The following is a 27,458-nucleotide window of genomic DNA, read 5'->3' as shown; positions in this document are numbered from 1 at the left end:
GTTATTTTGACTGTCAGACTCTCTCTCAAGAAAAAAAATGATAGAATTTCTTAAACATGAAATTCTAGAAATTCTTATAGCCCGTATGTTCTCAATCTTCTCTAGATCTCATGTGTTGAGTACATCTAGAGAGTCTAAATCAACATTTGAATCCTACGTGCCCACACACATCCTTGTGTGTTTGAGGATTAGCTTGGAAGGCTAAGGTTTGAGCTTTCAAAATAAGGATAGGAAAATCGTTTATTTATACAAAAAGATTCAAGGACACTTGATAGACTTTAAGATGTAATATTTTATCTATTGTATGTGATTTATTATATTTATATATTTATGATCCTGGTTGGTATTAATAATTTTTAAAAGATCTCATTCTGCTGTGTATTCTAATTTTCATATTTAATACTAACATGGTTGGAAGGATCCGTGCCTCCGCTGTAAGGAGTAATGTCTGGCATCTTGAAGCCTCAAGGAAACGAGGCTTCAACAATGTGTGGAGCACAGGGCTCCGCATCTTCATCCTCCGAATCAGAGTCGTGGCCCTGTCTCCGGGCCATCTTCAGCATTATCCATTTTAAACTCTCCAACTTTTCTTGGAGAAGGTCATAATCTTGGTTGGCACTCTGTGCTGGACATGCCCTCTAGTCGGGCATGGCTTCTCTTCTTCGAGCGTTAAGATTATCTTGGAGTTCCAATTCCGGTTGTCTCCAGGGGAGGTCTTTGGGAGCTGCTCTGTTCCTGTGAGCATTCAAGTCATCTCACAGGTCAGGATGTGCATTACGATGACCACCGTCCTTGGGGTATTGTTCTTGTGTTTCCCCCTCGAAATCAACATATTCATTGTTAACTGAGACGCTAATTCCTTGTCCTTGGTTAGCGGAGATGTTTCTCCTGTTATCCCCTTGTCCGAGGTTCCTTTGAGGTTGGCAAAGCATTTGTGGGACACCACCTCCAGGCTTGGTGTGGTCTATCGCAACATGTTTAGGCAGAAGGCCCCGGGCTCCACGGACGCTAGTGGCTTGGCAGTGTCCTCGAGCACCATAATATTCAGGATTGTTGGCCCTTCTCTGGACATGAATGGGCTCGGAAGCCTGATGAGTCCTCTTTCTCTTCTTAGAGGGCTTACCTATGAGCTTGAGGCCCATGGGGTGCTCCAGCTCTAGGTAGGTGCACAGATGGCATGCCAACTGGCAAATCTTGCACCATGTCAGTGGGGGTCACTAGAGGCACACCCACTGGTAGAGTAGGTGGCACTCCAGTTGGGTGCACAGGTGGCACACAAGTTGGCTGCCTAGGTGGTACTTCGCCATGAGGGTCCACTTGCATCCCTTGAGCCTCCAAAGTGGCCTTCATGGCGTTAACCACCTCCTATAAGGCGACTATATTCCCTTCCTGGGCCTCAATTTTCTGCTGCTGGGAGGCAATTTGACCCTTGAGGGCCACCACTTCTGGTGGCTCCTCCATGTAGAATGACTGAGAGTGCTCACTCTCGTAGTAGTCGCCTTCATCCTCGCCATCATATTCGTCATTGTCATCGTAGCTGTCGATGTGGGCCACCTCCGAGTTTGTTGGTGGAGGTGGTCGGCTGGGCTCTCATCCCTCAGCGATGATGGGAGGCGAGATTTCATCAGTGGCATTCCTTCTGGTAGTGACCATGTCTTAATCTTCGAAGCTTTCTTCAAGCTCTCAATGAAATCACCAAAATGTTGACTACCTTTTTTGCTATCAACTAATTAAATCAAGCTTAAAGAAAATGTAAGAAGAACACAAGGATTTTACGTAGTCAGGGTTATTACTTAACTCTAGTACACGAGTCACTTGTATTAGGATTTTGAAAGCTTGGGGGTCTCAAGTTTCTATGGAGTTCAAGCAGCGTATTTGCAATGCTCTGAATACAAAAGTGGGAATTCAATCCAGGATCCTTTACAAAGTGTGCCCTAACACTATTTATAGATGGCTGAGGGCAATTAATTCCCTTAATGGGGATTTATTTTCAAACATTCTCCCTTAATGGAGCATTGATGCTAATAAATATACATTCCACTGATTATGGAGCTGGTGGGCCTGGGCATATCTCCTTGGGCCTACTTACGAGGTTACAACCCACAACTTTTTGGGGTAACACGCCCCTAACAGTGTCAGGGGGTAAGTGCAGGTTTTCCCATGTCAGGCAGCATCGTGAGACATCCTGCTTATTGCTCGTACTGGTTTGACACCACGACTTGGGTTACAGTAACATGTCAGACAGCTGCTTGTGGTCTAAGGTCTTTGCGCTTGACACCTGACACTATACTCCAGGGCCAAAGGATGGTTCTCGCAGGCCTGGAAGACTGGAGCAGAGATGACAGGGAGGGCATCATAATTGTAGTCCTCGAGGTGTAACTCCCCAAGGATATCCTTCTCCGGAGGCAGTGCATGATCATGACAGATAGGCTTGCCTTCCGAGGAGCTCTGTTCGAGCTTACCAGGGCTTCATTATCTTCTATGAAGCTTAATTACTCTCTAATGATTGCCACATGTCACTTGGTGAAAACATGGTCAACAAAGTAAGTAAATGTGTACTGACCATATTAAGAATATTTGTTAATTAATCTCAATATTTTTTTTAATAAGAATAATTATAATTATAATTTTTAATAATCCTAATTAATTCATAATATTTTAACAATATCATCTTTATTTTTTATGTTTCATAACCCTAGACTTTTGCCAATAGTCTTGTTCATTTTTTTTGGGCAAAATTAGCGCTATGTATGAAAGATAATCTATATGAAAATTTCACTTTTTATACATACTAATATTTGCAATTACATAACAATTCTAGCACTATTCACAATTTCAAATTGATGCTAAATATTCCCCTATTTCCCAAAATACCCCTCTCATTTTTCCACACCCAAAAAATCAACCTCTCACTTCTCTCTCTCCTCTCTCGGTTTCTCTCTCTCTCTCTCTCTCTCTCTCTCACTCTAAAAAAACCCAGAATCGTCGAGTCCACCTCGGTCGAGCCCCCACCTCGGTCGAGCCCCCAACCCTAAGATCCACGGCGAAACCAAGACCCCCTCTCCCATCTCTCCGTCGAAACTGAGACCCACGTCGACCCATTTCCTCCAAAGTTTGACATTCAAAGGTAAAATCTTGAACCCATTTCAATTTTTAATAGAGCATATTGTTGAATTTGTGATCTGTGGATTGTATTCATCGTTTTTTGGGGATTTTTTTCTGGGTTTGCACCAGCGGCTTGATAGTTCGATAACAACTCGATTGATCTATGGTAATTGTAACGCCCCATGTCACTATGGCTGCTTCCTGGAATTCCAACCAATAAGAGTCTTTCCAGTGTGCTTTTTCCTCACTCGCACGCTTTCTGGGAAAACTTCCCAGGAAGTCACCCATCATAAGACTACTCCAGGTCAAGCACGCTTAACTTTGGAGTTATCAAGTGATGGGCTACCGAAAAGAAGATGCATCTTGTTGGCATAGGTAGTACCCATCAATCTATTTAAGCCTTTTTCAACTGTGTAGTCCCATACCTACATAGTCTTAGAATCATCACAGTTGACCTTCCCCAGGCGATGTGAGATTGCGCAGCTTTTACTCGGTCTTTCCCCTGCAGATCACGGGATTCTGACTTTCACAGTAATAGATAAAACTAGCTCGATAGACTTGATTATGGTTCGATAATAGACTCGATAGGATAGTTTGAATGGTTCGATAGTTGCTCGATATGAGCTCGATAGGGTAGTTTGAATGGTTCAATAGTAGGCTTGATATAGTTAGGCTCGATGGAAGCTCGATGGTATTCTAAAAGATTAGTTTTGATAGTGGCTCGATGGCAGTTCGATAGAGGCTCGATGAATAGCTTGATTGAGCTCGATAGGGCTCGATAACAGCTCGATATAAGCTCGATGATAGTGTTTATTTAAGCTTTTAATGAATTTTTTCCATATTTTGTTTGACATTCTGTTTTCTTACCAAATTTTTGCATGTGTTGTTGCAGATGCCTAAGTTGCTTGTTCCGTTTAATGATCATTTTCTTGGTCGAGTCACATATTGGGGTAGTAGCACTTGAAGGACATTAAGAGTAGGTTTGTGCAGCTCAGGCTGATAGAAAGGGCTAAGGAATCCCCTTTCAAGCAATTTTTTTTTTTTTGGCTTTGAAGTTAAATTTCTCAAGAGTTTTGGGGCATTAGCTGCTTTTGAGGAAAATTTCCAGTAATAAAGAAGATGAGGTGCATTTCTTTCTGGGGTCGAAGTCTTGTAGATTGGGCATGGGAGAGTTTGCCCTGGTGACGGGGTTGAATTTCAGTCGCTTCTCGTCACTAGAAGAGTTGGAGGAGTGTAATCTCAACGACCGCTTGATAACAGAGTATTTCAATGATGCTAAGAAAGAACAGCTCTCATAGGTGAACAATGCTTTAAAGACTTAATCTATTGTGGAAGATGTGTACAAGCTTGGTCTTTGTTTGTTGGTTGAAGGGGTTCTGAATGCCATAGATGGCAAGTTGCATATATGGCGAGATATTCTAAAGATGGTTGAGGACGTAGACTACTTCTTCAGCTATCCATGGGGGAAGTACTCTTATGAGAGGCTTTTATAGTCTTGTAAGAAGGACATGGTGAAGCAACAGACCAACTATGAGAACAAGAAGGATGCCAAGGTGCAGCAAGAGTCCAAGTATAGTTTGTATGGTTATGCCCTGGGCCTTACGGTATTGGGCATATGAGGGTATTCAGCAACTTGCGACGGAGTTTTTTGTGAGCTCGGGAAACATGGTTCCAAGGATGCTTAGTTGGTCGCATTAGAAGAACAAGGATTTCACCAAGTTTGTCCTCTCAACGATGTTATTGAAGAATAATGTAAGTTATATTTGATTGACATTAAATAATTGTGTTTTATCTATATGCTTAACTTTTATGATTATTTGAGTTAACCAATGTTTTATGTTGTTTACAGTTGATCGTCCTTCCTATGTTGAAGTCTCGACCAACAAAAAATTACTATTATTTATCATTGACAGAGGGAGATCTTCCCCTTTATCCCGGGTTTGGCCAGGATCCCGGGGAGGCTGATGAGGAGGAGGATGCGATTTTTGAGAAAGTCACCGAGACAGTTTCTCAAGCAGCTGAGGCAGCGAAGATATTGGATGATGCTATCCCAGAGGAGGAGGAGGAGGAGGAGGTTGCAGGTTCCACCCCTCCTGTTGCCCTAGCTACAGCCCCAGCCTCAGCCTTAGCCCCAGCACCACCCCCAGCCTCAGCCCCTGTGCTAGCTGAGTTGATTGAGCGGTTGGATAGAGTCGAGGGTCAACAAGAGACCCTCCTTAAGAACCAGTCAATGATCATGGACGCAGTCAGTCAGATTCTAATGTTTATTAAGGAGAGATCAAGGGAAGGTTAGATCCTGATGAATGAATTCCACAAAATTAGTGGCTGGGAAGGTTCTTGCATATTGGGTTTTGTTGTTGAAGTTTTCAACGTAGTTGCTTGTCATTACATTGTATCGATTCCCAGGGAAGTAAGAATGAGTCCACTTATCGAAGCCAATACCCTCGAGATATTGAGCTATGGCAGGATCCATTTGCTTTATATTGTTGAAAACTCTATGAAATTTTGACTTTCCGAAATGCATATGTCGCATTCCACATCTCCTTATGACAGTGATCAGTCTTGAACTTAGCTATTACATTCATACTTGTGTGATGGTAGCATGCACCGTGGTAGGCATAAGGGAAGACCAACTCAAGAGCATGAATAATGCTAGCATGCCTATTTGATACAAAATCCAGATTATCAACAACTCCAATGTCTTTCTTCAATTTCACCATGAAATACTTCCAAGAACTATGATTCTCACTGTCCACAATCGCGAACGCAATTGGATAAATGTGGTTATTCGCATCCAATGCAACAACACACATCATGTGGCCACCATACATTGACTTCAAGAAAGTGTCATCCACACATATAACAGGACGACATGATGTAAATCCCCTTCTACAAACTCCAAGTGAGAAGAAACAGTTTAGAAAGTGACCGTCCTCTGTGACAAAATCAATTATTGTACCTAGATTCTTTTGTTGCAGCATGTACAAGTAAGAAGGTAACTTGGAGTACGATTCTTTAGGTGTCCCCCTGACATAACCGAGTGTCATCTCTCTGCATGTCCAAGCCTTCATATAACTTATATCGATCCCAAAATTATTCTTCATATCCTCCTTTATGTTGTTTGCCAGGTAGCTAGTGCCATCAGTAGCATATTTGTTCTTGATAAGATGCCCAATGACCCAAGGAGCTTCTTGACGGTGGTCTTTCTGTCGCAATTCTAGTGAGCAAGTATGTACACTATTATTAAACAGTGATCTCAAACATCTCCGATCGCGCTACTTTTTCCCCCCTTATTCTCCAACCACAATCAGGATCCTTGCAGGTGATATACAACACATCAGTACCAGACTTTTTAACCATAAACTCAAAATTATTATTCATTGCGAAGATAGCCGCTTTGGTTTTCAATTTCATCATGTTCTCAAAAGTCTTCCCAAGGTGTAGTTCTCCCAACGGTACACCGGATGAGGGTGTTTCAGATCGACAGTCATGATATCTTCTTTTGTAAACATAGGAGCACTCCATCTTCTGTGATCTTCTGTTGAACATATTGGAATGTTCCATGTATTGTTATATTTTTTTCCACCAGGACAACTAGAGCTAGTGCCAGGTGTTCGACGTCCTTGACTTAGTTGGTTCACCCATGCAATAGGACATACTTGCTGTTCTTGTATTTGTTCGACTTGCAAATCATCAGACATGCCAATCAGCACTTCTGCACTATAATATGCCTCTGAATCGTATCCTGAGTCCTCATTATGTTTACCTACTGGATCGTCATTCACATAGAGGTCATACTCATACTAGTTGTCCCTCAAGTCACCAATATGACCTCCTAAAGTACTGGCTGCTGCCTCAAGTCCGGGAGTGGTATATGGATCTCCAATGACAATCTTCTTAACAAGAGTCACACAAGGCTAACCTTTCTTTAGATGTTACTCCTAAGAATGCACGGACACCAAGATCACTTTCAACATGAACGAGTGTAAACGGTTGGTTGCCGCATGTGTAAGGAACCTCCAATTTCAACCCATACATTTGTTTTTGTTTATCAACTTTAAGTTCCTTGTGCAATATGTCAAGAAGTTGCAAGTACGTTATAGTATCCTCTATCGGTATCACCATGCATTGAGGGTCCTTGAAAATCCACTTATTCCCTTGTAATTCTCAAACACCATTGTAGGATACAAAAACGCAAACAATGGAACCTGTGTTGGAAAAAAAACATAGAAATTGTTAAAAAAAAAAACAGTCAATTTTTCACAAAGTCATGAAAAAAGATTTTTATCGAGCTTCAATCGAACTCTATCGAGTTACCATCGAGCTCTCATCGAGAGCTTATCGAGCTAAAAGTTCTTAAATCGAACATAAACCTAACCAAAACCTTCATCGAACCCCTATCGAGCTCCTATCAAGCACATATCGAGAAAACAACTACACCAAATATTCTAGGGTCCAATCAAACCCTTATCGAGTTGCCATCGAGCACAATCGAGCAACAAAGCCTAAAACTATCGAGCTATAATCTAACTATATCGAGCAACAACGAGCTCATAAAAGAACCTTCTTCTACATACCATCGAGCCCCTATCGAGCCGTTATCGAGCTCCTATCGAGCAAAAAAGATGCAGAAAACCCAGAAAAATGCAGATCACAGAATCTCTCTAAAAAAACCCAAAAAACACACTAATATAGACTCAGATCTGTTCGAAATAGCTAAAAAAATATAAACAAATAATACCCTACACATAAAATGAACAATCTTCTTACCAATAGTTTTTCTCCTCCAAAAGCCCTCAAAATGGATGTTGCTTTTGATATTGACGACTTCACAGAGACAATGAAAATAGCTAACAATAATTTCGGCAAGAAAATCACACAAATGTGTGGGTTTTAGAGAGGATTTCATAATAATGAGAAATATATTTTGGGTATGAGATGAATGTTTAGCATTAAATTGAAAAGATTAATAATGTTATGATTTTTTAGTAATATTAGGTACTATTAAGTATGAAAAGTGAAATTTCTCATCTATATTTATCATAATTAGCCTACATATTCATCCACCAATATTGTTTTATTTTACTTTTTATAGAACTTTTGCCTAGAACATTTTATTCTCCCTAAACGACATCGTATGATTCATATTTCATAGTTGTCCACTAAGCGAAACATGGGCAGGTGGCCCAGGTTGGGTTGAGCCCCGATCACCAATCCATCCATACAAGATGTGGCTATGATTCAACCCACGTTATTTCTCAATTAATTAATAATCACTTCCTTTTATGTCTCACTCCAAAAGTATTAATATATTAAGCAATATTCCTATTTTCCTCTCATTTTTTACAATAAATCACAGAAGATTATTTTTCAGATTCTTCTGTAAAAGCCTCGAAAATAACTATCTTATGGTTGAGTAGTATATATTATTGGGGATTTTCTTGTGCACCTCAAAAGCCACCTTGGTGCACCTCTGGATTTTAGCTCAGAAAATATTTTCGGTAAATTTTTTATTTAGAACATTTTGTAAATTTTTAGAAAATTTTAAATTATTTGTAAAAAATTAGGTTAAAAAATATTGTTGCATGCGAAACTAATTTTTTTATGCGCATGCAATGTAACATATTTGAACATTATTTTCAGCATTGTAAATAATTTTGAATTTTATAAAAATTTATAGGACGCTTTAACTAATTACTATGTACATAGTCATAAAAAAAATTCGCCGAAAATATTTTTCCAGCCAAAAACACAAAAAATACACTGGTGTGCCCTAAAGCAGGTGCACAGAATTTGCCTATATTATTTTAATGCTCAATTACTCTTTAACTTTTTTTTTTAACTGAAGCACAATTACTCCAACTTGAACTACAACTATATTTAGGTTGGTTACCTTTGTTTCGTTAGTTTTAATTATAATGTGGTCATCTCACACAAAAGAAATAATTTCTAGTAATTTGTAATTCAGTTATGACAAATGTAATTTTATTTAAGTTCTTTTCTAAACAGATTATCCAAAATGCAAAAATATCCAAATTACAATTAAAATTCAAACTCAAACATCCAACAAAAATAATAATATTTTGAATACATCCAAAATCAAAATATATGATGACGTGGGATTAAAACGGGTCAGATGAATTTTATAACTGGTAGGAGGAGCTGTATACGTTTTTCTTTCCCACGTACTATCCTCCTCTGGCAGAATTTATTTTACTTTAAAAATTAATTAATGAAGAAAAATGTGAAAATATAAGATAAATAAAATATATAGGAATGATTACAATGCTTTACAACATACCTGTATTTATTTTTTCTTTTTTGTTATCTGAATAACTATAATCTAAAAAAAATTATATGATAGTGTGAGTTATTTAGTATATCTTACAAATTTTTAAAGAAATTTTGAATAAATTATGGTACCAAAATGTATATTGCATACATGTCTATTTTATTGTGTATACTTGTAAAATTTAACAATTTTAATTTTATTTTCATTTTTTTAAATTATTCAAATTTTTTTAAAAATTTACAAAATATTCGTAATATTCGTAATATGTAGAAAAATATTTAAGATTATAAAATAAAAAAAGAATGTACCGTTAGTAAATAAAATAAGAGCGTTAAAAAAAATATGCATTGTAGTAGTTCCCAAAATATATATAAATGTAAACACAGCTAAAAAAACTCAACGAGAGAATAATTTGCAGACGCACCAAAAAGGAAAAAGAAAAAAAACGAAGTAGAAGTAGAAGAAGAAGAAGCTTTTCTTCGAAGCGAATTGCCCGCGACGTCGACAATCGGTGGCGGACGAAATTGAACCCTAAGAACGTTTTTCGATGATGGTACGAACCTGACGGTGCCTTCGTCGTTTCTATGATCCCGAACCCGAATTGACCCGAAATTCAATTCTTAGATAAGTTGCTTGGCGGGGAATTCACCTTCATTGGTGAAAATTTGGAGGAATTTTAGGGTTATTTGGTGGTAAAAATGAAGACTATGGAGACCATACAGGATCTGATCGACGAGGCTAAGCTTCGAACGATTTGGTGGGCTCTGTGTATTTTCGGTGTTTCGTATTTTCTGTCTCGTAAGCACTCGTCTCTTTGCAAACTTCTTCAGATTGTGATTGTGCACTGCTCTCTCTTTTAATATGATTCTTTTTGTAATTGATTTCAATAATTACTCCTTTTTTATATATTTATTTATTTTATTTTTGGAACTTGATGTGGCAATGAGAAGAGTTGTTTCTTTGTAAGTAGTAGTCAGTGAAATTTATCTCTTATGTTTGAGAACTATGACTAGCGATATATTGATTGGAAGTGGTTCAAAGCTCTTTTTTCCCATCTTTTTTTTTTTTGGAAATTTATTGTTTAATTCAGGTCTTAAATGGTAAGAAAATATGTTGGAATTTTGTGCTCGTGTATCTTTCTCTTAGTGTGAAGTCCATGTTATATTTTTCTCATTGCAGATACGAGTAAGTCAATGTGGATGAATTTGCCAATGTCAATTCTTTTGGTTTGCGCATTAAGGATTCTTTTAAATGAGGTGGAATTTCGCCGGAAAGTTAAACAAGTTTGCCCGCAAACATATCTCTCTCATTTGGAGAAGAAACAGTTGTCTGTAAATGATTCACGCCTTTCCACTGCACCTACCCCTACAAAATGGAAAAGGAAAATTGACTCTCCGGTTGTAGAGGCTGCAATTGGTGATTTTATTGACAAAATTTTGAAGGACTTTGTCGTAGATTTATGGTACGCGGAGATAACACCAGACAAAGAGTTTCCTGAGCAAATACGTTCTATAATATCGTATGTCCTTGGTGAAATATCTGGAAGGGTCAAGGAGATCAATCTTGTTGACTTGCTAACACGGTACCTAAATTCCTGCTGAAAAATAAAGAATTTGCAAGTTTTTAAGAAGCTTTTTTTTTTTAAAAAAAAACTTACAAATTTTTGTCACGCTGCTGTCTCAGGGATATAGTTGATCTAGTGGGAGACCACTTAGACCTGTTTAGAAGAAACCAAGCTGTCATAGGAGTCGATGTAATGGGAACATTGTCTTCAGATGAGAGAGATGAAAGGTTAAAACACCATCTAATGGCTTCTAAGGAGCTTCATCCTGCACTGGTATCACCTGAGAGTGAGTACAAGGTGTGAGTGGTGCATACTGACGGAATTAGATTTTGCTTTTTTATTCTTGTCACTTTTGTTCTAGTATTTTTATCACTTGTATGGAAGGTAATGTTCTATGCCTCTTAATAGGTTCTTCAGCGGTTAATGGCTGGACTGTTGACTGTGGTGCTAAGACCACGCGAAGCTCAGTCTCCTGTAATTCGATCTATTGCACGAGAACTTTTAACCTGCTTGGTAATGCTACCTGTTATGAATTTTGCAAGCCCTGGGTATGTTCTGAAAAATGCTTCATTCAGAATTCTGTCCCATCGTTTCTTCTCGCTTCTTAACTTTGTTTATGTAGTACTCAGTTCTGCTGGAAGAACTTATAAAACCATAAAAGCACCTTATGTTTTATAATATGATTATTGTAGGGTTTTGTTTATTCTTTAACTGAAAAAAAAAAGCTGCTGGATTATAGTCTATAAGCAAGCGGAAACTGGTCGTGGAAATTTTAAATATTATTGCATACATAACATCATTTGTTATCCCCGCGTGTGTTAACTTGCTGTAACATTATAGATTTTTTTTATGGAAATGTTATTGTGTTTTAATAGCAAAAATGCTGCATGATTTTTATTTATGCATATAATTACTTCTTAGTTGCATCTTGTAAATGATTGATTTATTATTATTTTTTTTTTTTTCTGTTTCAGGTATATCAATGAGTTGATTGAATATGTTTTGCTTGCTATGAAAGATGATAATACTAAGGACTTGTGTGGTGATCAGTCAACTTTGGGGATCCCACATGATCATGATTCTGGATCAAGGAAGAATCCGTCTGTCAATCAGGGGACTAATACAGCATTGGTTAAAAATTACGATCAGACAGAAGCTTCCTCAGATTATAATAGATCCCAGGAAGAGCCTTTGCAGCCACGTCCAGCTGATTGGGCACGAATACTGGAGGCGGCAACACAGAGAAGAACTGAAGTTCTTGCTCCTGAAAATCTTGAAAACATGTGGACAAAAGGAAGGAACTACAAAAAGAAGGAGAACAAGAATTTCAAAAGAGGAGTTCAGAATCCTACAGCAAAGGGTTTTGGATTAGATAGTTCTGTTCCTACTAAAAATTTAGGAAAAGAATTGTTGGCTGACAAACCAGTAGTTTCCACAGTAATTGAAGAGGAAACTATTCTGAGGCTAACATATGGAACAAGTTCCAATACGCAGTTAAGAGATGGAAATAATAATGAGACACAATGCTCTGAAGACGTTATTGTGGAATCTTTTATTGAGGGAACGCATCCTGTACATGAATCAGAGAGTAATTTTAATGTGGCTGCAAGTGGAAATAAAAGTCAGCTTAAGAGATCTAATAGCACTTCGGCTTTGAAAATTGAACCTGATTCAAAAAAGGCCTTTACAGAAGGTGGAGGGTCTATCATTTCTGAGTTTTATAGCACTGATTTTGGTAGACGTAGGGAACAGTTTAGTGGTAAGAGTGTTTCAGATATAGTGGTTACCAGAGTGGGACAACACATTCCCAAGCTCCGGTGTCGGGTGAGTATATTTTCCTGATTAAACTGATGGGATATAGTGATGTTCCAATAAGCTGATAGTTTTTATTTATTTTAATGAGCAATGGTTCAACTTATTATTAGCTTTATCAGTTGTACTGTGAATAAGTTTTGGAATGTCCTTAAAACTATGTTTATCTTTGTCTGTAAATACCTCTACAGGTGATGGGAGCTTATTTTGAAAAAATTGGTTCAAAGTCCTTTGCAGTTTATTCAATTGCAGTGACAGATGCAGAAAGCAGAACTTGGTTTGTGAAAAGAAGGTAGTTTATCCCTGCATCCATATTTCTGGTTTATTGCTTGTTTTTTATGTTGAGAAAACCAAGGATAGTTAAAAGAGAAAAGATATACCTTTTCTTTTGTCTGACTAAAGGTTCAATTTAAGTTTTTATAACATATAGTATACCGTAATATGTTGTCTGAAATTTGATATCTCAACCATTAAAAAATATCTCAATCTTTTATTTATTTATTTCGGAACAGATATAGAAATTTTGAGAGATTACACCGACAACTTAAAGACATTCCTAATTATACATTACATTTACCCCCAAAAAGAATATTCTCATCAAGCACAGAGGACTCTTTTGTACATCAGAGATGCATTCAGCTTGACAAATATCTGCAAGTATGATATCAATTCTGTGTGAATTTCTTCTACATCTCTTTTTCCTGTTTCTTTATCTAGATATTTTTCTTCTCAGGATCTCTTGTCAATTGCCAATGTTGCCGAACAACATGAAGTGTGGGATTTTTTAAGTGTTTCATCCAAGGTATTTATTATCTCTTACATAGTTTTTTTTCACAAGTTGAATTGCTTTTGTTGAGGATCTTTTCTTTGTCAAGACATTTTTAAGAATCGAGATGAAAGAATTGTTAGTTGAGAGAGGAGAAAGTCCAATTTTCCTTTTTCATTCAAAGGAACAGAACAAATCAGAAAGTGAAAATCCCAAGGATGGTGAAGTTAGTAGTATCTGCACAAAAGAAAAGGAAGTTTAACAATAGACAAAAAGGGTTCTCTGAATGGAAGTTTGAGAATTTTAAGAGTTTCTTCATTCCTGAGGATTTTATTGAGCCATAGGTTAATAGATTTTTCTTCTTTTTTATCAGTAATATTAATATTTGTTTTTCTACAGTACTCTTTTCTTTTATGCTATGTTTGGTAGGAAGGAGAGAGAGTAGGATGGATGGAAAGTTTAGGAAGGATGGAGATTATGATGGATGGAGATGATAGTTGCTCTCATTTATGTTGTTTGGTATCAAGGGTGAAGTTGAAAGGATGGAGAAGAAATTAATTATTAAAATTACCTTTTTATATTTTTAACATAAATATTTATTATTTTTTAAAAGGACATATATGTCATTTACATAATATTTTTTTGTCTTTTTCTTGGATCCCTCCAAAAATGGAGGGAATGAATTTTGACGCTTTTGAGGGAGAAGGTCTCCCTCCATCTCTCCTCTCCTTTCCTCTCTCCCACTTGCCAAACAAAAGGATTCAACCTTTCATTCCACTACTCTCCCTCCAACCCTCTCCATCCACCCATCTCTCCTCCCTACCAAACATAGTGTTAACATCAGGGTGTTTTACTATGAAGCTGGTCATCTTTTTATAACATAAACATTTCAATAACAATCTTGCACAAGTCATTATATACACAATTGTGGTGGTGCCAACTCTATTGTGTATACTGTACGGTTTGAGAAATGCTCAATACGCCTCCAATTTCATGCACAACACGCTATATATAGTGTATTTTTTTCATGGACTTCAAATGTACCTAAGACATAAATTAAGATATTATTATTGAAATCTATTTAGTGTTTTGTAAAGACTCCTAGAATCTAATTATTTTTAGTGTAAAAGTTGAAATTATCTGATTCTTACTATTTTCTTTTTTTTACTGAAGAATTACTCTTTTGGAAAATCTTCCTCAGTGATCAGAACCTTAGCAGGTACATAGGTCTTCTTGGTCTTTTACTTCTTGTTGACATGTTGCATCTAATATTTTGTGAACGTATTCACTTTTATTCATGCTTATGTTGCTGGGAAGTTACTATGTTTCTGGCAACCATATGTTGATACTGACATATTCATAAACATGGACTGCCCAAGTTAGAGGATTGCTACTCTGTGATTTTGAGAAATGTCTCAAGCTTCTGTTTTTTTTTCCTATTATGTTTATTCAATATTTTTATATATGTCTAATTCTTTGAATATTATCTTGTCTTGCATTTCATCTGCTTACTACTTACTCCATTTTTGGAATGTGGAGACTTTCTTTTTGTGCTATGTTCAAATGGCTTAATATTGGCCTTTTAATTATACAGTAAATGTGGATGATGCTGTTGATGATATTGTACGCCAGTTTAGAGGCGTTTCGGATGGCCTAATGCGTAAAGTTGTTGGTCCCACTTCTCCCCCTTATGAAGTCTTGTCTTCAATCTCCACTCAGAATTTGTCATGGAGTTCAGAGGAGGTAAGTAAACATATTTCTAGGCAAGATACAGCAGAAACCACAAATAGCTTTTCAGACAATGAAGAAGTGGACAATGGTAGAAGTCATGGCATTGAGGAAGCCCAATCTAGTGCATGTGGAAATGGGTGGCATTCAGATAATGAATTGAACTCCAAGGGTTATCCACCTCGAGTGATAAAACAACCAATGAAATTAGATTCAGAAAAGAAACATGAATTTATTGCAAAATCTGATACTGTTCAAGGCGGACTTTCTGAACCAAAACTTCCAGTGTTGCCTGATGGTACAGTGGATCCAGTTGGAATGCCACCTGAGGTATATTAATTTGTCCATTATTTATATTTATTGCACCCTTTTTAGGTGCACAATTTTTGGTCAATGTTACCAACACACGTATGTGATGTTAGGTTGTTTGCAAGTAAGGCTTATACATGAAACAAAAAAGGCTGATACATTTATAGTTGTAATATCTGTATGGATAGCTCCAACAGGCACATAGATATTAAGTAGAGACCCAGCAAAAAAAACCAAAAAAATAGACTGAATATATGCGTGTTACTCTTTGGTTGTTTGCAATGGAAGTGTATTTTTGTATTATCAAATAATAATATTTATGCATGTCATTTACACAGTAATAAAGATATTTTATTTATTTAGTAAAAGCTGTTTTTCCATTCTCATTGATATTTACAATTTTTTCCTCTTGCAGTGGACACCACCTAATGTGAGTGTACCCTTGTTGAATCTAGTAGATAAGATATTTCAGCTTAAAAGAAGAGGCTGGCTAAGGTGATTTTTTTTCTTCTCTTTATAATACGTTTTCTTGAAGTGGATACGGTCTATCTTTAAAATGCACATTTGTGCTTTAATCAACCAGATGGTATAATTAAACAATGTCTAAAGCACTTGTAAGTTATTATTTTGGGCATTTGGAAATATGTCACACATAAGGTATACATTTGTATGTCCTTCCTTTTCAATTTCAGGAGATGGAAAAAAATAGCTTTCAATGCTATCATCACGCGATCTATATAGATTAATTTCCTCACCAGAAACCTAGTCTTTTGTTGACATTTTCTCTTTAATTTATTAGTCATTCATCTTTCATCTTTTTCTTCAGCTGAATTTTATATTTTGTTTGTCTTGTTTTCTTTCTATTAATATTTGAAGCTCGGATGTCAAGCTTGGCCCATTGCATCCCCCATTGTTAGGCGGGTTTTCTTTGAAAGATGCCTCATTTTGTTGTCCAATTCTAATGTTCTTCCATGTTATGGTTCCTGTGTTGTTCCTTTAGTATGCATGATGATAACCATGCATGATTTTCCACACGCCTCTTTTTACCTTAATTTTTATGCATTCCTATGTAATAACATAAGCTTGGTTTGACTCTTGTTTGTTAACATATGCAGAAGACAGGTCTTTTGGATATCTAAACAAATATTACAGTTAGTAATGGAGGATGCTATTGATGACTGGCTCTTGAGACAAATTCATTGGCTTCGGAGAGATGATATAATTGCTGAAGGGATTCGGTGGGTTCAAGATGTAAGAACTGAACCATAAGACGTATTTTCTTTGCACTAAATTTATCCGAATCAACTTATTGACACAAATCTTTAGGAACATGTTGAAAATAATAAACGTGCTTTACTACCTTACATGCATATAACATAAATTTGGTATAACTGTGCTATTTTTATCTGAAACTATTCTGTCTAACATATACCCTTTTAAATCTTCAAACAAATTATATATATGAAATTGGGCTAACTTGAGAAAGGATCTGATGCATATGGTTAGCAAACACTTGAAAATAGAAGTTCTAAACAATTCGCACCTAAAACTTTGTCTTCTTTTCAAAATGTTTTTTTAATTCTTCTAAATGAAACTCTATTCTATTAGATTTCATGAATTATTTGTTCATGCTTTAGTTGACAAAATTTTCCCATTGGACCACGTTTTCTTCCTTGCAAATGGCAAGTACATCTCTTGTTTAGTCTGTCATAAAAATCATACCTCAGGCACAAATATGGTGTTTATGTCAACTTCTTTCTTTCATATAACACTGCTGCTGCTGTTAAGTGGAAAAGTATCAGTTAAATGTAAAAGTAATGGCCATAGAAATAGTTTTCTAATTCATCTTTGTGTATTTTTCACAGGTTTTATGGCCTGATGGGACATTCTTTCTTAAAGTAGGAAATGGACGGGACAAAGAGGAGAATGCTGAATCTGATTTAAAATGTTTTCAAAATATAAACCAAATTGGCACCAGTAAGGTCTCTAAACCTGGATCGTTTGAGGCTCAACTTGAAGCTGCTCGCAGAGCAAGTGACGTGAAGAAAATGCTCTTTGGTGAGTAATGTCACCTTAGTAACTTATTCTCTCTCATTCATGTGATTTTTCCCTTTTTATATTTAAAATTGGGGTCAGTGTTATGGTTACTGTGCGTGATATTGAGGATATGACTGTAGCGCTGTCTTCTTTTTATCCTCTCCTTGCCTGGTGGCTGTCATTGTGCAGGAAATTTTAGTGCAGAGGATGAAGTCCTCTAAATGTATTCACTATGCTGTCTGCTTAGCAGAACGCAAGTGTTCAAGCATGTTCTTTTAGATTCACATATAAAGCAGCTAAGCCCGTAGGGGATAGCTCAGCTGGTGTGGGGCCTTGTCTTTCAGAAGAAAGATTCGGTGTGAAGTCCTAAGAGGCCATTTATTTAGTGGTTTAATTTTAAAATTAGAAGAAAATGCTAGTTAATGTCAAGTGATCTAATGTTAATATCAAGATATTAGGATGACAGCAAGGTCTCTACTTCTCCTTATAATTTGCTGCCTGTTATAAAAAGATGTCACGCACTTGCAGAAATCCATGAATTTTGTGCCAACTCTCCAAATGTCAATTCTCATTCAGATTCATAAAACCCATATTTTCACCATCTAAGAAATTACGCAACAATTTTGTCTAGAAACTAAATAATCTCTTTTGATTTCTCTCAGATGGAGCACCCACAACATTAGTGAGCTTGATTGGACATAAACAGTACAGGCGTTGTGCAAAAGACATCTATTATTTCACACAGGTTATTCTGCACGTTGACACTCGGCATGTTCTGTTTAAATTGCTTTCCTGCTACTTCCATTTTCTTTCAAACCAATTAAGATATGCTATTTATTTTTGGTAATTGCAGTCTACTGTCTGTGTGAAGCAACTTGGCTATGCCATCCTTGAACTATCATTGGTATCGGTTTTCCCAGAGTTGCGAAATCTTGTACTAGATGTGCATGAGAAGATGAGTGTGCATCAACCAGTATAGGAAGGTAAATAGTCTGTTTCCATCAGTCCTGATAGAGTGGCTGGATATCTTCTGGATGAGATATTTTGGTTGATAGGAAAAATCATCAAGTGTGGTTTTGGTGGCATTTTGTGTAATATTCATTTCGTAGATGGTAGAAAATATGTTTTTGGAAACATGCTATGAAGTGGTAGAGGATAGGTTTGTTTTGCCTCATTTTTAACTGTACAGATTTAGATTTTTGTAGGCGTGTACAGAAGTTTGTATATTTCATTTGCAAATTTATTGATTTCTTCTATAGTTTTGGTTTGGAATTTCAAGATTGTTCGCAGGTGCGCCTCAAAGGTTTAGACAGGTGACTTAAGCAATCACAAATGCCTGAGGCTTCTTGAATTTGTAAGACTTCCTACAACTATATTTATATAGGGATGCAGTAGGGATAAAGAAAAGAAATAGTAAATCTATAGGCTTTATTTTTTGAAAGGGAAATCTGTAGACCATTTGACAGGAGAAAAGGATTTATGTTGGGGTTCGACTAGATTATGAGAAAAAGTTGATGAATAGTCACTTTAAAAGTTTAAATGTCAATATCATCACTATCTTAATTATTAATTTTTTTACGAGAACTTTTTTAAGAATCTTATTTTTTCTTGTATTCTGTCTCTCATATTCGAAAAACTAAAATATTAATCGTTTCTCGAAAGTAGATCACAAAATGTCAATTGCTTTATAAGTTTTTTTTTTTTTTCAAATATGCAGGTTGATTTTTTTTATTAAATTTATGACAATTATTTTTTGGGTTTTTTTTCCTGCTGCAGTCACTTTGTAACACTTAGTTCTCCAACTTTTTTAAATGGTATCATATATGCTCTTAAATACTATTTTTATTTTAAAATACATGAAAAAAAATTACAAATAAACGGTGAGTCATTCTTAAAATAGAATATTTTGACATTTAATTTATGTAAATAATAAACATGACGTGAGAAAAAAAAAATTTCGTGGCATTTCCAAAAATATTTAATATTTTTATAAATTAAATTAATGATTCATTAAAAAAAATATTCTTATTACATTGTTGTTTTATAATTAATATTAATAATTATATTATCTTGAATAACTTGATATTATTAATTTTTATTATGTTTATGCTCGTTTATTTCATACATTTTTAATTAAAAAATTAATAGTGTATACAAAGTTATTTATATATATATAATTAGTTATAAGTTATATTATAGAAAAAATTTACAAAATAAAAATAAATATGTATATAATAAATATTGATAATGTTATGATAATTTATTTATTAATATTAAGAAAATATATGTAAGAATTTTTTTTTATGATAAACTAATTTAATTTGTAAAGCTATTAAATATTTTTTTAAATGTCATGTAATATTTTTTTTAAATGTCATGTTTGGTATTGTCAGAAATTAAGTAGTTCAATTTTTTTTTAAGATTAATTCATAATTTTTTGTATTTTATTTATGTATTTTGAAAGAAAAAAAAAATAAAAATAGTATTTAGGGATTTAAATGATACGATTTGAAAATAGTGGGGTCATAATTGATATAAAATCAATTTTTAGGGTCTAAGTGTTATAAAGTATAAAGAATGAAGATTGCAGTGAAAAAAAAAACCCTTATTTTTTTTCACCTTTTGGACTTCTTCTGAAAAGTTGATGTTTTGATTTTTTTCAAAAGAAATTAAAACATTTGTTCTACCAAAAAAAAATTGTATAAAAATATGTATAATATAATATTATATTGAGAAGTCATAAATATGGGAAAAATATATATGGTTTCTAAATTTATGGGAAAAAAAAATAATTGTACAAAATATGGGAAGTTTTGGAAAAAAAGTTTAAAATATGGTAAATAAATTACCATAAACTTAATTTTCTTATTTTCTCTTCTCTCTTCTCTTCTCATTTCTTTCTTTCTCCTCCCCCACCCATTCAGTGTCCATCTCAGATGCTACCTCTGTCGCTGCATTCGACAACGACGACGACGAACATGTTTTTCTTCTTCTTCTTTCTTTCTTTCTTCTTTTTCTTCTTCTTCTTCTTTCTTTCTTCTTATTCTTCTTCTTCTTCTTCTTATTTGGTCTTTCTTATTCTTCTTTTTCTTTATTCAAATCTAGTTTTATTATTTTTCTTCTTTTTTACATCTGATTTTGAACTTCATATTTGATTTTTCTGGGTTTTTTTTTCTAAATCTGTTTAAGTAACCAGGTACTTGACTTCATATTTGATTTTTCTGGGGTTTTTTTTTTCTAAATCTGTTTAAGTAACCAGGTACTTGACTTCATATTTGATTTGATTTAAGAAATGTACTTAAGAAAAGTTGACTGCTATTATTTAGTGTAGACTAGGGTAGTATAAGAAGCTAGGTAGTTGAATATTTTATGGTACTTTTAACATATGAAAGCTTAGGTTAGCTTATTAGTTATTTTTGTTGAAAAGGGCAAAAGTTGTCAAAAAGGTTCTTCCCTGTGATGTTTAGATCAATTGGATATAGGTTTAGCAGCCAAATGTTCATCAAATAAGGTTCTAACATAAATATTTATGTGTTTATTAATTATTTAAAGAAATAGAACTAGAACGTTTGCTCAAAAAATGTATCGATAGGTTTACAAAATTTATTCAGAATACAAGTACAAGAAATAAAAAAACAAGCAAACGGGCTTGTTTGGTATTGTTCTCTGTTTTTTGTTTTCAAAATTGTGTTTTCAGAAATGAGAATAAAAAACTGTTTTTGTAGTTTTTAAAAAACAAGAGGTGTTTGGTTAATGTTTTCTAAAAACAATTTTTTAGTTTTATTTTTTTTAAATCTTAAATAAAAAATTAATAAATATATTTACGAAGAGAAAAATATTTTAAAAGTTTGTAATAAATAACGAGATAAAATAATTTGAAAGAAAAAATGATGAAAAATAAGAAGTGAGAAAATTTGAGAACAACAGAAAACAACTTTTTCTTGTTCTCAAAATTTTCTGTTTTTTGTAACTTTGTTTTTAAAAATTGTTTTCTAAAAACAATGCCAAACACTCCATTTGTTTTCAAAAAACTGTTTTTAGCTTTTAAAAACAAAAAACAGTTTTTTAGTTAATGTGCCAAACACCCTCAAAACTTTTGATTTTTCTGGGTCTTTTTTTCCAAATCTGTTTAAGTAACCAGGTACCATGACGCATGATTCATTTTATTCATATCAAAAAAATTTTAGACTTAGGTGTAACCAGTTACAATAGCGATTAATTTAGATTCTTTTGTTTAGATTTGATTTTGTTTTCACACCTGACTAAGTAACCAGGTACCATAGCAATTGGTTATTTTTTTTAGATTTGATTTTTTTTTTCAAACCTTGCTGTAACCAGTTACGATTATGATTAGTTTAGATATTTTGTTTGAATCTTATTTTTTTCCAAGTCTGGCTAAGTAACCGGTTACCATCGCAATTGTCTCTGATTTTTTTTATTTTTTTTTTCAGACCTAGTTGTAACCAGTTACTTTCACCATCAATTTAGTTTATTTTTTTCATATAATTTTTTTTCTTCCAAATCTCACTAAGAAACCGATTACAATTCAATTAATATTTTGATAATGATACATTACTTAAAAAAATAAAAATTATTTTTATAATTGTAACCAGTTACTACAACACCTCTCAAATAATGGAGCTAAAATTCCCGGCCCATGGACTTACACCAAGTGCATTTCCATGTGAATATTGAACAATCCTCCGTCTAGCATCGGGACTACTTCCAAGTACTGACACATTTCCTGGTACATGCATGTTCATGCCAGATGGACCAACAGGTGAACAATATGCAAACATACTACTTGTATCTCCATAACTCCCATAGCTGCTTCCTAACCCTGTACTATCATTGTAGCTACCATAGCTTCCCATACTGCCATAACTATTAGCTGTGTCTGGTGGTACTATTTGGAAATGTGGGCTACCATGCACAGGAACTTTGTTCCCAGTTGTAATCTGAAAAGATGCAACAGTAACTCAATGGAGGAGAATCCAATATATTACAGTGACAATGATAAACGAGAGGGTGGGAAGCCAACCTAATAGAAAAAGTGGATTATATTAAAACATGGAACATTTTAAGAAGGAAGTTTGCTCACATTGGGAGAGAGACCGGCAGCAAACCAATGCCCTCCATCAGGATGATGGTCCACCCGCATATTTTGAGAAACGGGCTGAAAGAGAGATGATAAAAGTAAAGCACATCAAGAACAACGAAAATGTCAGTATTTTTCCAGCCAAGTCCTGCTTTACTTCTATGCAAGTTGAAACAGCGCATGGATGAATGAAGTACATTACAATTTACAAATAATGTAATGATGAATACTGAATGGCTATCTTAATTACACAGATAACAGAAAAAGAAAAAAAATATTTGTCCACAAGTTTTTGTATGTTTTTTTTTAGGAGTTACTATCCTCCAGCTGAACTCTACACCACCTTTGGAAGGTAGAAGAAACTAACGTATTGGTAGGTAGGTCCCCAAGAGGCCTGACCACTCAACCTAATCATGGGTGGAACGGTGGAAGTATAATTTTACAGAAGAAAAGTGCTCCAACAAAAAAATTCAAGAGTTAAACAACCTAAACATATTTTACCAACTAAAATTATAAAAAATAATCTCAAAATAATAAAAAATAGGTACTAAAAAAAGTATAAAAGATAAAATATGGTCTACAAATATATGGGAAAAAAGCTCTCATAAAAATAAAAAATAAAAAAATATGCCATAAAATACTTTAAAAAAAAAAACTGCCATATTTTTTAAAGTTTATAAATTTTTTTTCATATTTGGTGTAATTTCCTCTATTATATTATATTGAATTATATTGTATAATGTACTTTTATATAAAATTATGTTGGTGTTGTCTTGTATATGTCAATAGCAAACATAGTATTATAAAAGGGAGTTTTAAAAATATGGCTATAAGTTTTGTTTGAATTATTTTTAAAAAGCAGTAATTAAGTTTTAAAAAATCGCATATTCTCACGAGTATTAACTAATCATCCAATAACAAAAAAAATTAAATATGAATAATTAATAAACTATTTATATAAAATATAAATGAAAGGTTATATGACTCATTTAAATTTATATATTTATATAAAATAGTTTATATGTATAAAATTTAAGAATGATATATAAAATTTGAATAAAACCAAGTGTTATAACTTATATGTATATGAGTAGTTTATATATGTATATATAAAGAAAAGACTAATATTTTCTTTAACTTTTATATATTTACGTAGCTTTGTTGTAATTTATTTTTATATTAACATTGTATCATTTTTTTTTGTTCATTTTTATAAATATATAATTATTAACTAACTTTTATTCATATGTTTGGCACCAATATAAAAGTATTCAAAAAATAATTGAATGACTATCTCAATTTATTTTATTTATAATTAATTTTTTATTTTATTTTACCTAATTTTAATAATAGTCAATCTACAATTTCATCATTAAAATAATTGAAACAACAATTGATTTCTGGATGGAATTTGAATTTGAAATTGTATTTTTTCTCTCAAAAATCTTGAAATCACGTCATAATAAGCTGTTACAATTAAAAAAAAGTTGTAACTTGTTACAACTATTCCCCATTTGAGAGTTGTAACTGGTTCTATGTTTGCAATTATTTCTTTTCAATTTGGTTCCAGACTTGTAACCAGTTACCATTCTAAAACTGAGAAATGTTGTAACTAGTTCCAAGTGTGTGCTTTTTTTTTTGTTCCATACTTGTAATTGGATATTATTCCCAAACTGAGAAATATTGTAACTGGTTACCAATATGAAACTGAGGAGGTGGTAATAGTTACAAAGAGAATTTTACTTAAATATTTTTATCTCACTTGATTAATATTGTACAATTTTTAAAATGGGTAACCAGTTACAAAAATAACATTAATTGGTTAAGTTTTGTAAGGTGATAAGCGGTTACAAATTAACATGTCACACTAGCTACAACTTTTAGATTATTTTTATTTTAATACAAGTTTGGAGTATACCTATACACAAATACAACTAGAAATAAGTTGATGTGCTTTTATTATTTATGAATAAATAAATTACTTTGAATATATTCATATAAATATATATATAGTTATATATATATATATAGGCAAATTCTAACATCCCTCACAGGATTTAGTCCTTCAAAGGTGGGTCCTAGCTTCAGGCCATGTGTCATATTAAGAGAGATGGAGCAATACTTTGGTAACAGGCTCTAATCGGTTATGGAAACCGGTTGACTAAAAGTCATTGATGTAGCTTTAAAATGTGAGGGCATATGTGTCATTTTATGTCCAAAAATGTGTTTTGTTGAGGGTTGTATGGTAAATCTATTATGAAGTTTGATATATTTACAATAGTAGTTACGTAAACATATGTCTAGGGCTATGTAATTTAAATCTTGTGTTTGCGTAACGCAAAACAAGAAGAATGTAATAAAAATTGATATGTATTATGATTGTTTTGTGTATGAGTTTTGTATTAATTTTTTTTTTGGACAAGTTTTTTTTGTCAGTCTTATTTTTTTATTTTGAGAAGATTGAATTACCATTAATTAGGTTGGAAAATATAATATAGTGTAGAGCCATATAAATTGTGTATTTTAATTATTTTAAGTGTTCTTTTTATAAAATAAAAAAATTGTAGATGGTAGAATGTTTAGTATCAGTTATTGTAGATGATAGAATGTTTAACATCAATTATTTTTATTAATGTATTTAACAATAAAATTAATTAGATGTTTTTTTAACATAAAAATTAATAAATGAGAAAATGATTATCATTAATATTTTTTATTTGTAAAATTAAATATTTATAAATTTAAAACCATTTAAACTAGTTTTATTAGTTTTAATTATTACCATTATATATGTATATAATTTAATAGATTTTAAAATTAATCAGTAAAGCAAATAAGATTAATAAAAAAACAAATTACTTGCCCTCCACCCAAAGAAAAAAAATGGCAAATGAGTTAAACTTATTTAGGACATGATTGGTTCACGAGTATAAAATTGTATTTATAAAAGTGTGATTATGAATTAAAAATCTTAATTTAATATGTGAAAGCCTGTTTATTAAAATATGATTGATTGCATTGTGTGTTAATTTTTTTACAAAACATGTGATTGGTTGATCAAAATTTCAAAACGATTTTCATTTATTAGAAATTTTGTTAGTCAATTTTCATTAAGATTAATTTTCTAATTTAACTACAAATTTTAGTTAATTAAATTCTGTAATGATAAATTAAATTAAATTCATATTTTTTATTAATAATCTCATAAATAGTTGTATTAATAATATAAAACTGTATTAAAAAATTTATATGAGTGAAAATATCAAAAATAAAAAAGCTAACAAGTATTAGGTTGCTATGGGTCAGTTGAGTATTTTACTAACTTTTGAACAGTAAATGATCATCCAACCATCCATTATGATTAAAAGAGAATCCAACAGTTGACATCAAATGAGGGATTTGGTCCTTCAATTTGAAGTGAGGGATTGAATAAATGCCCAGGCAAATTCTAACAACTATGTACATAGTTTCAAACTATATATAAAATAATCTTTTCTAGTTTTTTTATTCTTTCTAATCTAATATTTAACTTAGGATTTCAGAAGTTATTTTTTTTTGGATATTTTTATACGATAATAATAGAAAATACTAGTTTGGTCCTAATGTTTTGCCCGAATACTTGATCGGCCCTGTGTTGATCGGCCCCTGTGTTTTGTTAAATGACAAATCGGACCATGTGTTTTGCAAAACGGATCAATTTAATACCTTGAACCCAATTTTGGTCAAATTATTTTCAAATATGACCAAAATGCGCTTAGATTTTTTAATAATTAATTAAATAAATAATTAAAAATATATATTAAAATAGAAAATAAACTAAAATAATATTAAAATAAAAAATAATTAAAAACTAAATATATCATTAAATTAAAGCTTAATCTACCATAAATCTAATGACAAATCAATTTATCATCTAATTGTTCACTAGAAAAGAAAATTAATAAAAACTATCATAAATCCCAACTGTGCAACTTAAATTAAAAAAATTCAGATTTTGTTCTTGAGTTCATCCTCAACCAGATTTGAAAAAAAAATCATCAACATCACATAATCAATATCTAAAACCTATAATAAAAATGGATTCATTTCCTTTCTTCAATAGCTTAGATCACAGAATCATCAACATCACATAATCAATAGCCTAGATCTACTGCCGAAGATCTCACCCAATACAGCCCGCCGATGAGCCACAACCGGAGATCTCACGACCGACCTCTGCCTGAGCTCCTTGGAGTGTCGCGTCAAGCTAGATCTGCACTCAGCAGCTCCATCCAGCAGCTTTAACGACCATCAAAGAGCTAGATCTGCAAGTTGTTGCCCGAAGATCTGTGGCTCTGTTTGTGACCTCTGTTCGGAGCCCAACCATGGCCCAAATTCGAGAAGGAGACAGCCCCATCGCCGTTTGAAGATCCCATCGCCATTGCCTAGCTTCTTCGACCGGCCTTCACCACCCAACAGCCCAAATCTCTCGCAGATGAAGCAAGAGGAAATGAAGAAGAAGAAAAAGAAGAAGAATGGGAGGGGAAACGATTTATTTTTAGGGTTTTTGTTTGTTTTTAATTTTATTTAGTTTTAGTTTTAATTAAGTTTGTTTAAGATTTTTAGTTTATTTAATTAAGTTTAGTATAGAGATTAAAATTATAATTCTGTTTTAATTTTTAAAATTAAATTTAATGTAATTTAAAATTCATTAGTTAAAAAACCTCAGGGCATTTTAGTAAAATTTAAAAATAGTTTGGCCAAAATC

General features: G+C 33.5%; 2 protein-coding genes across 2 annotated transcripts; one reads left to right on the top strand and one right to left on the bottom strand.

The window, feature by feature from the left end:
* Nucleotides 1-9,791: 9,791 nt before the first annotated feature.
* Nucleotides 9,792-18,885, top strand: LOC133798155 (uncharacterized). The gene is made up of 15 exons (XM_062236364.1): nucleotides 9,792-10,195; nucleotides 10,577-10,979; nucleotides 11,081-11,258; nucleotides 11,370-11,509; nucleotides 11,936-12,785; nucleotides 12,965-13,065; nucleotides 13,286-13,430; nucleotides 13,507-13,575; nucleotides 14,713-14,758; nucleotides 15,134-15,597; nucleotides 15,992-16,071; nucleotides 16,692-16,827; nucleotides 17,442-17,634; nucleotides 18,276-18,358; nucleotides 18,467-18,885. The coding sequence occupies exons 1-15, from the start codon at nucleotides 10,096-10,098 to the stop codon at nucleotides 18,590-18,592; spliced, it is 3,114 nt and encodes a 1,037-aa protein (XP_062092348.1). The 5' UTR covers nucleotides 9,792-10,095; the 3' UTR covers nucleotides 18,593-18,885.
* A 3,356-nt stretch (nucleotides 18,886-22,241) lies between these two features.
* Nucleotides 22,242-22,847, bottom strand: LOC133798148 (dual specificity protein kinase YAK1 homolog). Its single transcript, XM_062236353.1, has 2 exons — nucleotides 22,715-22,847; nucleotides 22,242-22,571 (listed from the first exon to the last, which is right to left on the bottom strand). Exons 1-2 carry the CDS (start codon nucleotides 22,772-22,774, stop codon nucleotides 22,242-22,244), a joined length of 390 nt encoding a protein of 129 aa, XP_062092337.1. The 5' UTR covers nucleotides 22,775-22,847.
* Nucleotides 22,848-27,458: the final 4,611 nt, after the last annotated feature.

Source organism: Humulus lupulus, chromosome 1, assembly GCF_963169125.1.
Source record: "Humulus lupulus chromosome 1, drHumLupu1.1, whole genome shotgun sequence".
Classification (NCBI taxonomy): Eukaryota; Viridiplantae; Streptophyta; class Magnoliopsida; order Rosales; family Cannabaceae; genus Humulus; species Humulus lupulus.
The sequence above is the reverse complement of the archived record's forward strand: the minus strand, read 5'-3'. Positions and strand labels throughout refer to the sequence as shown.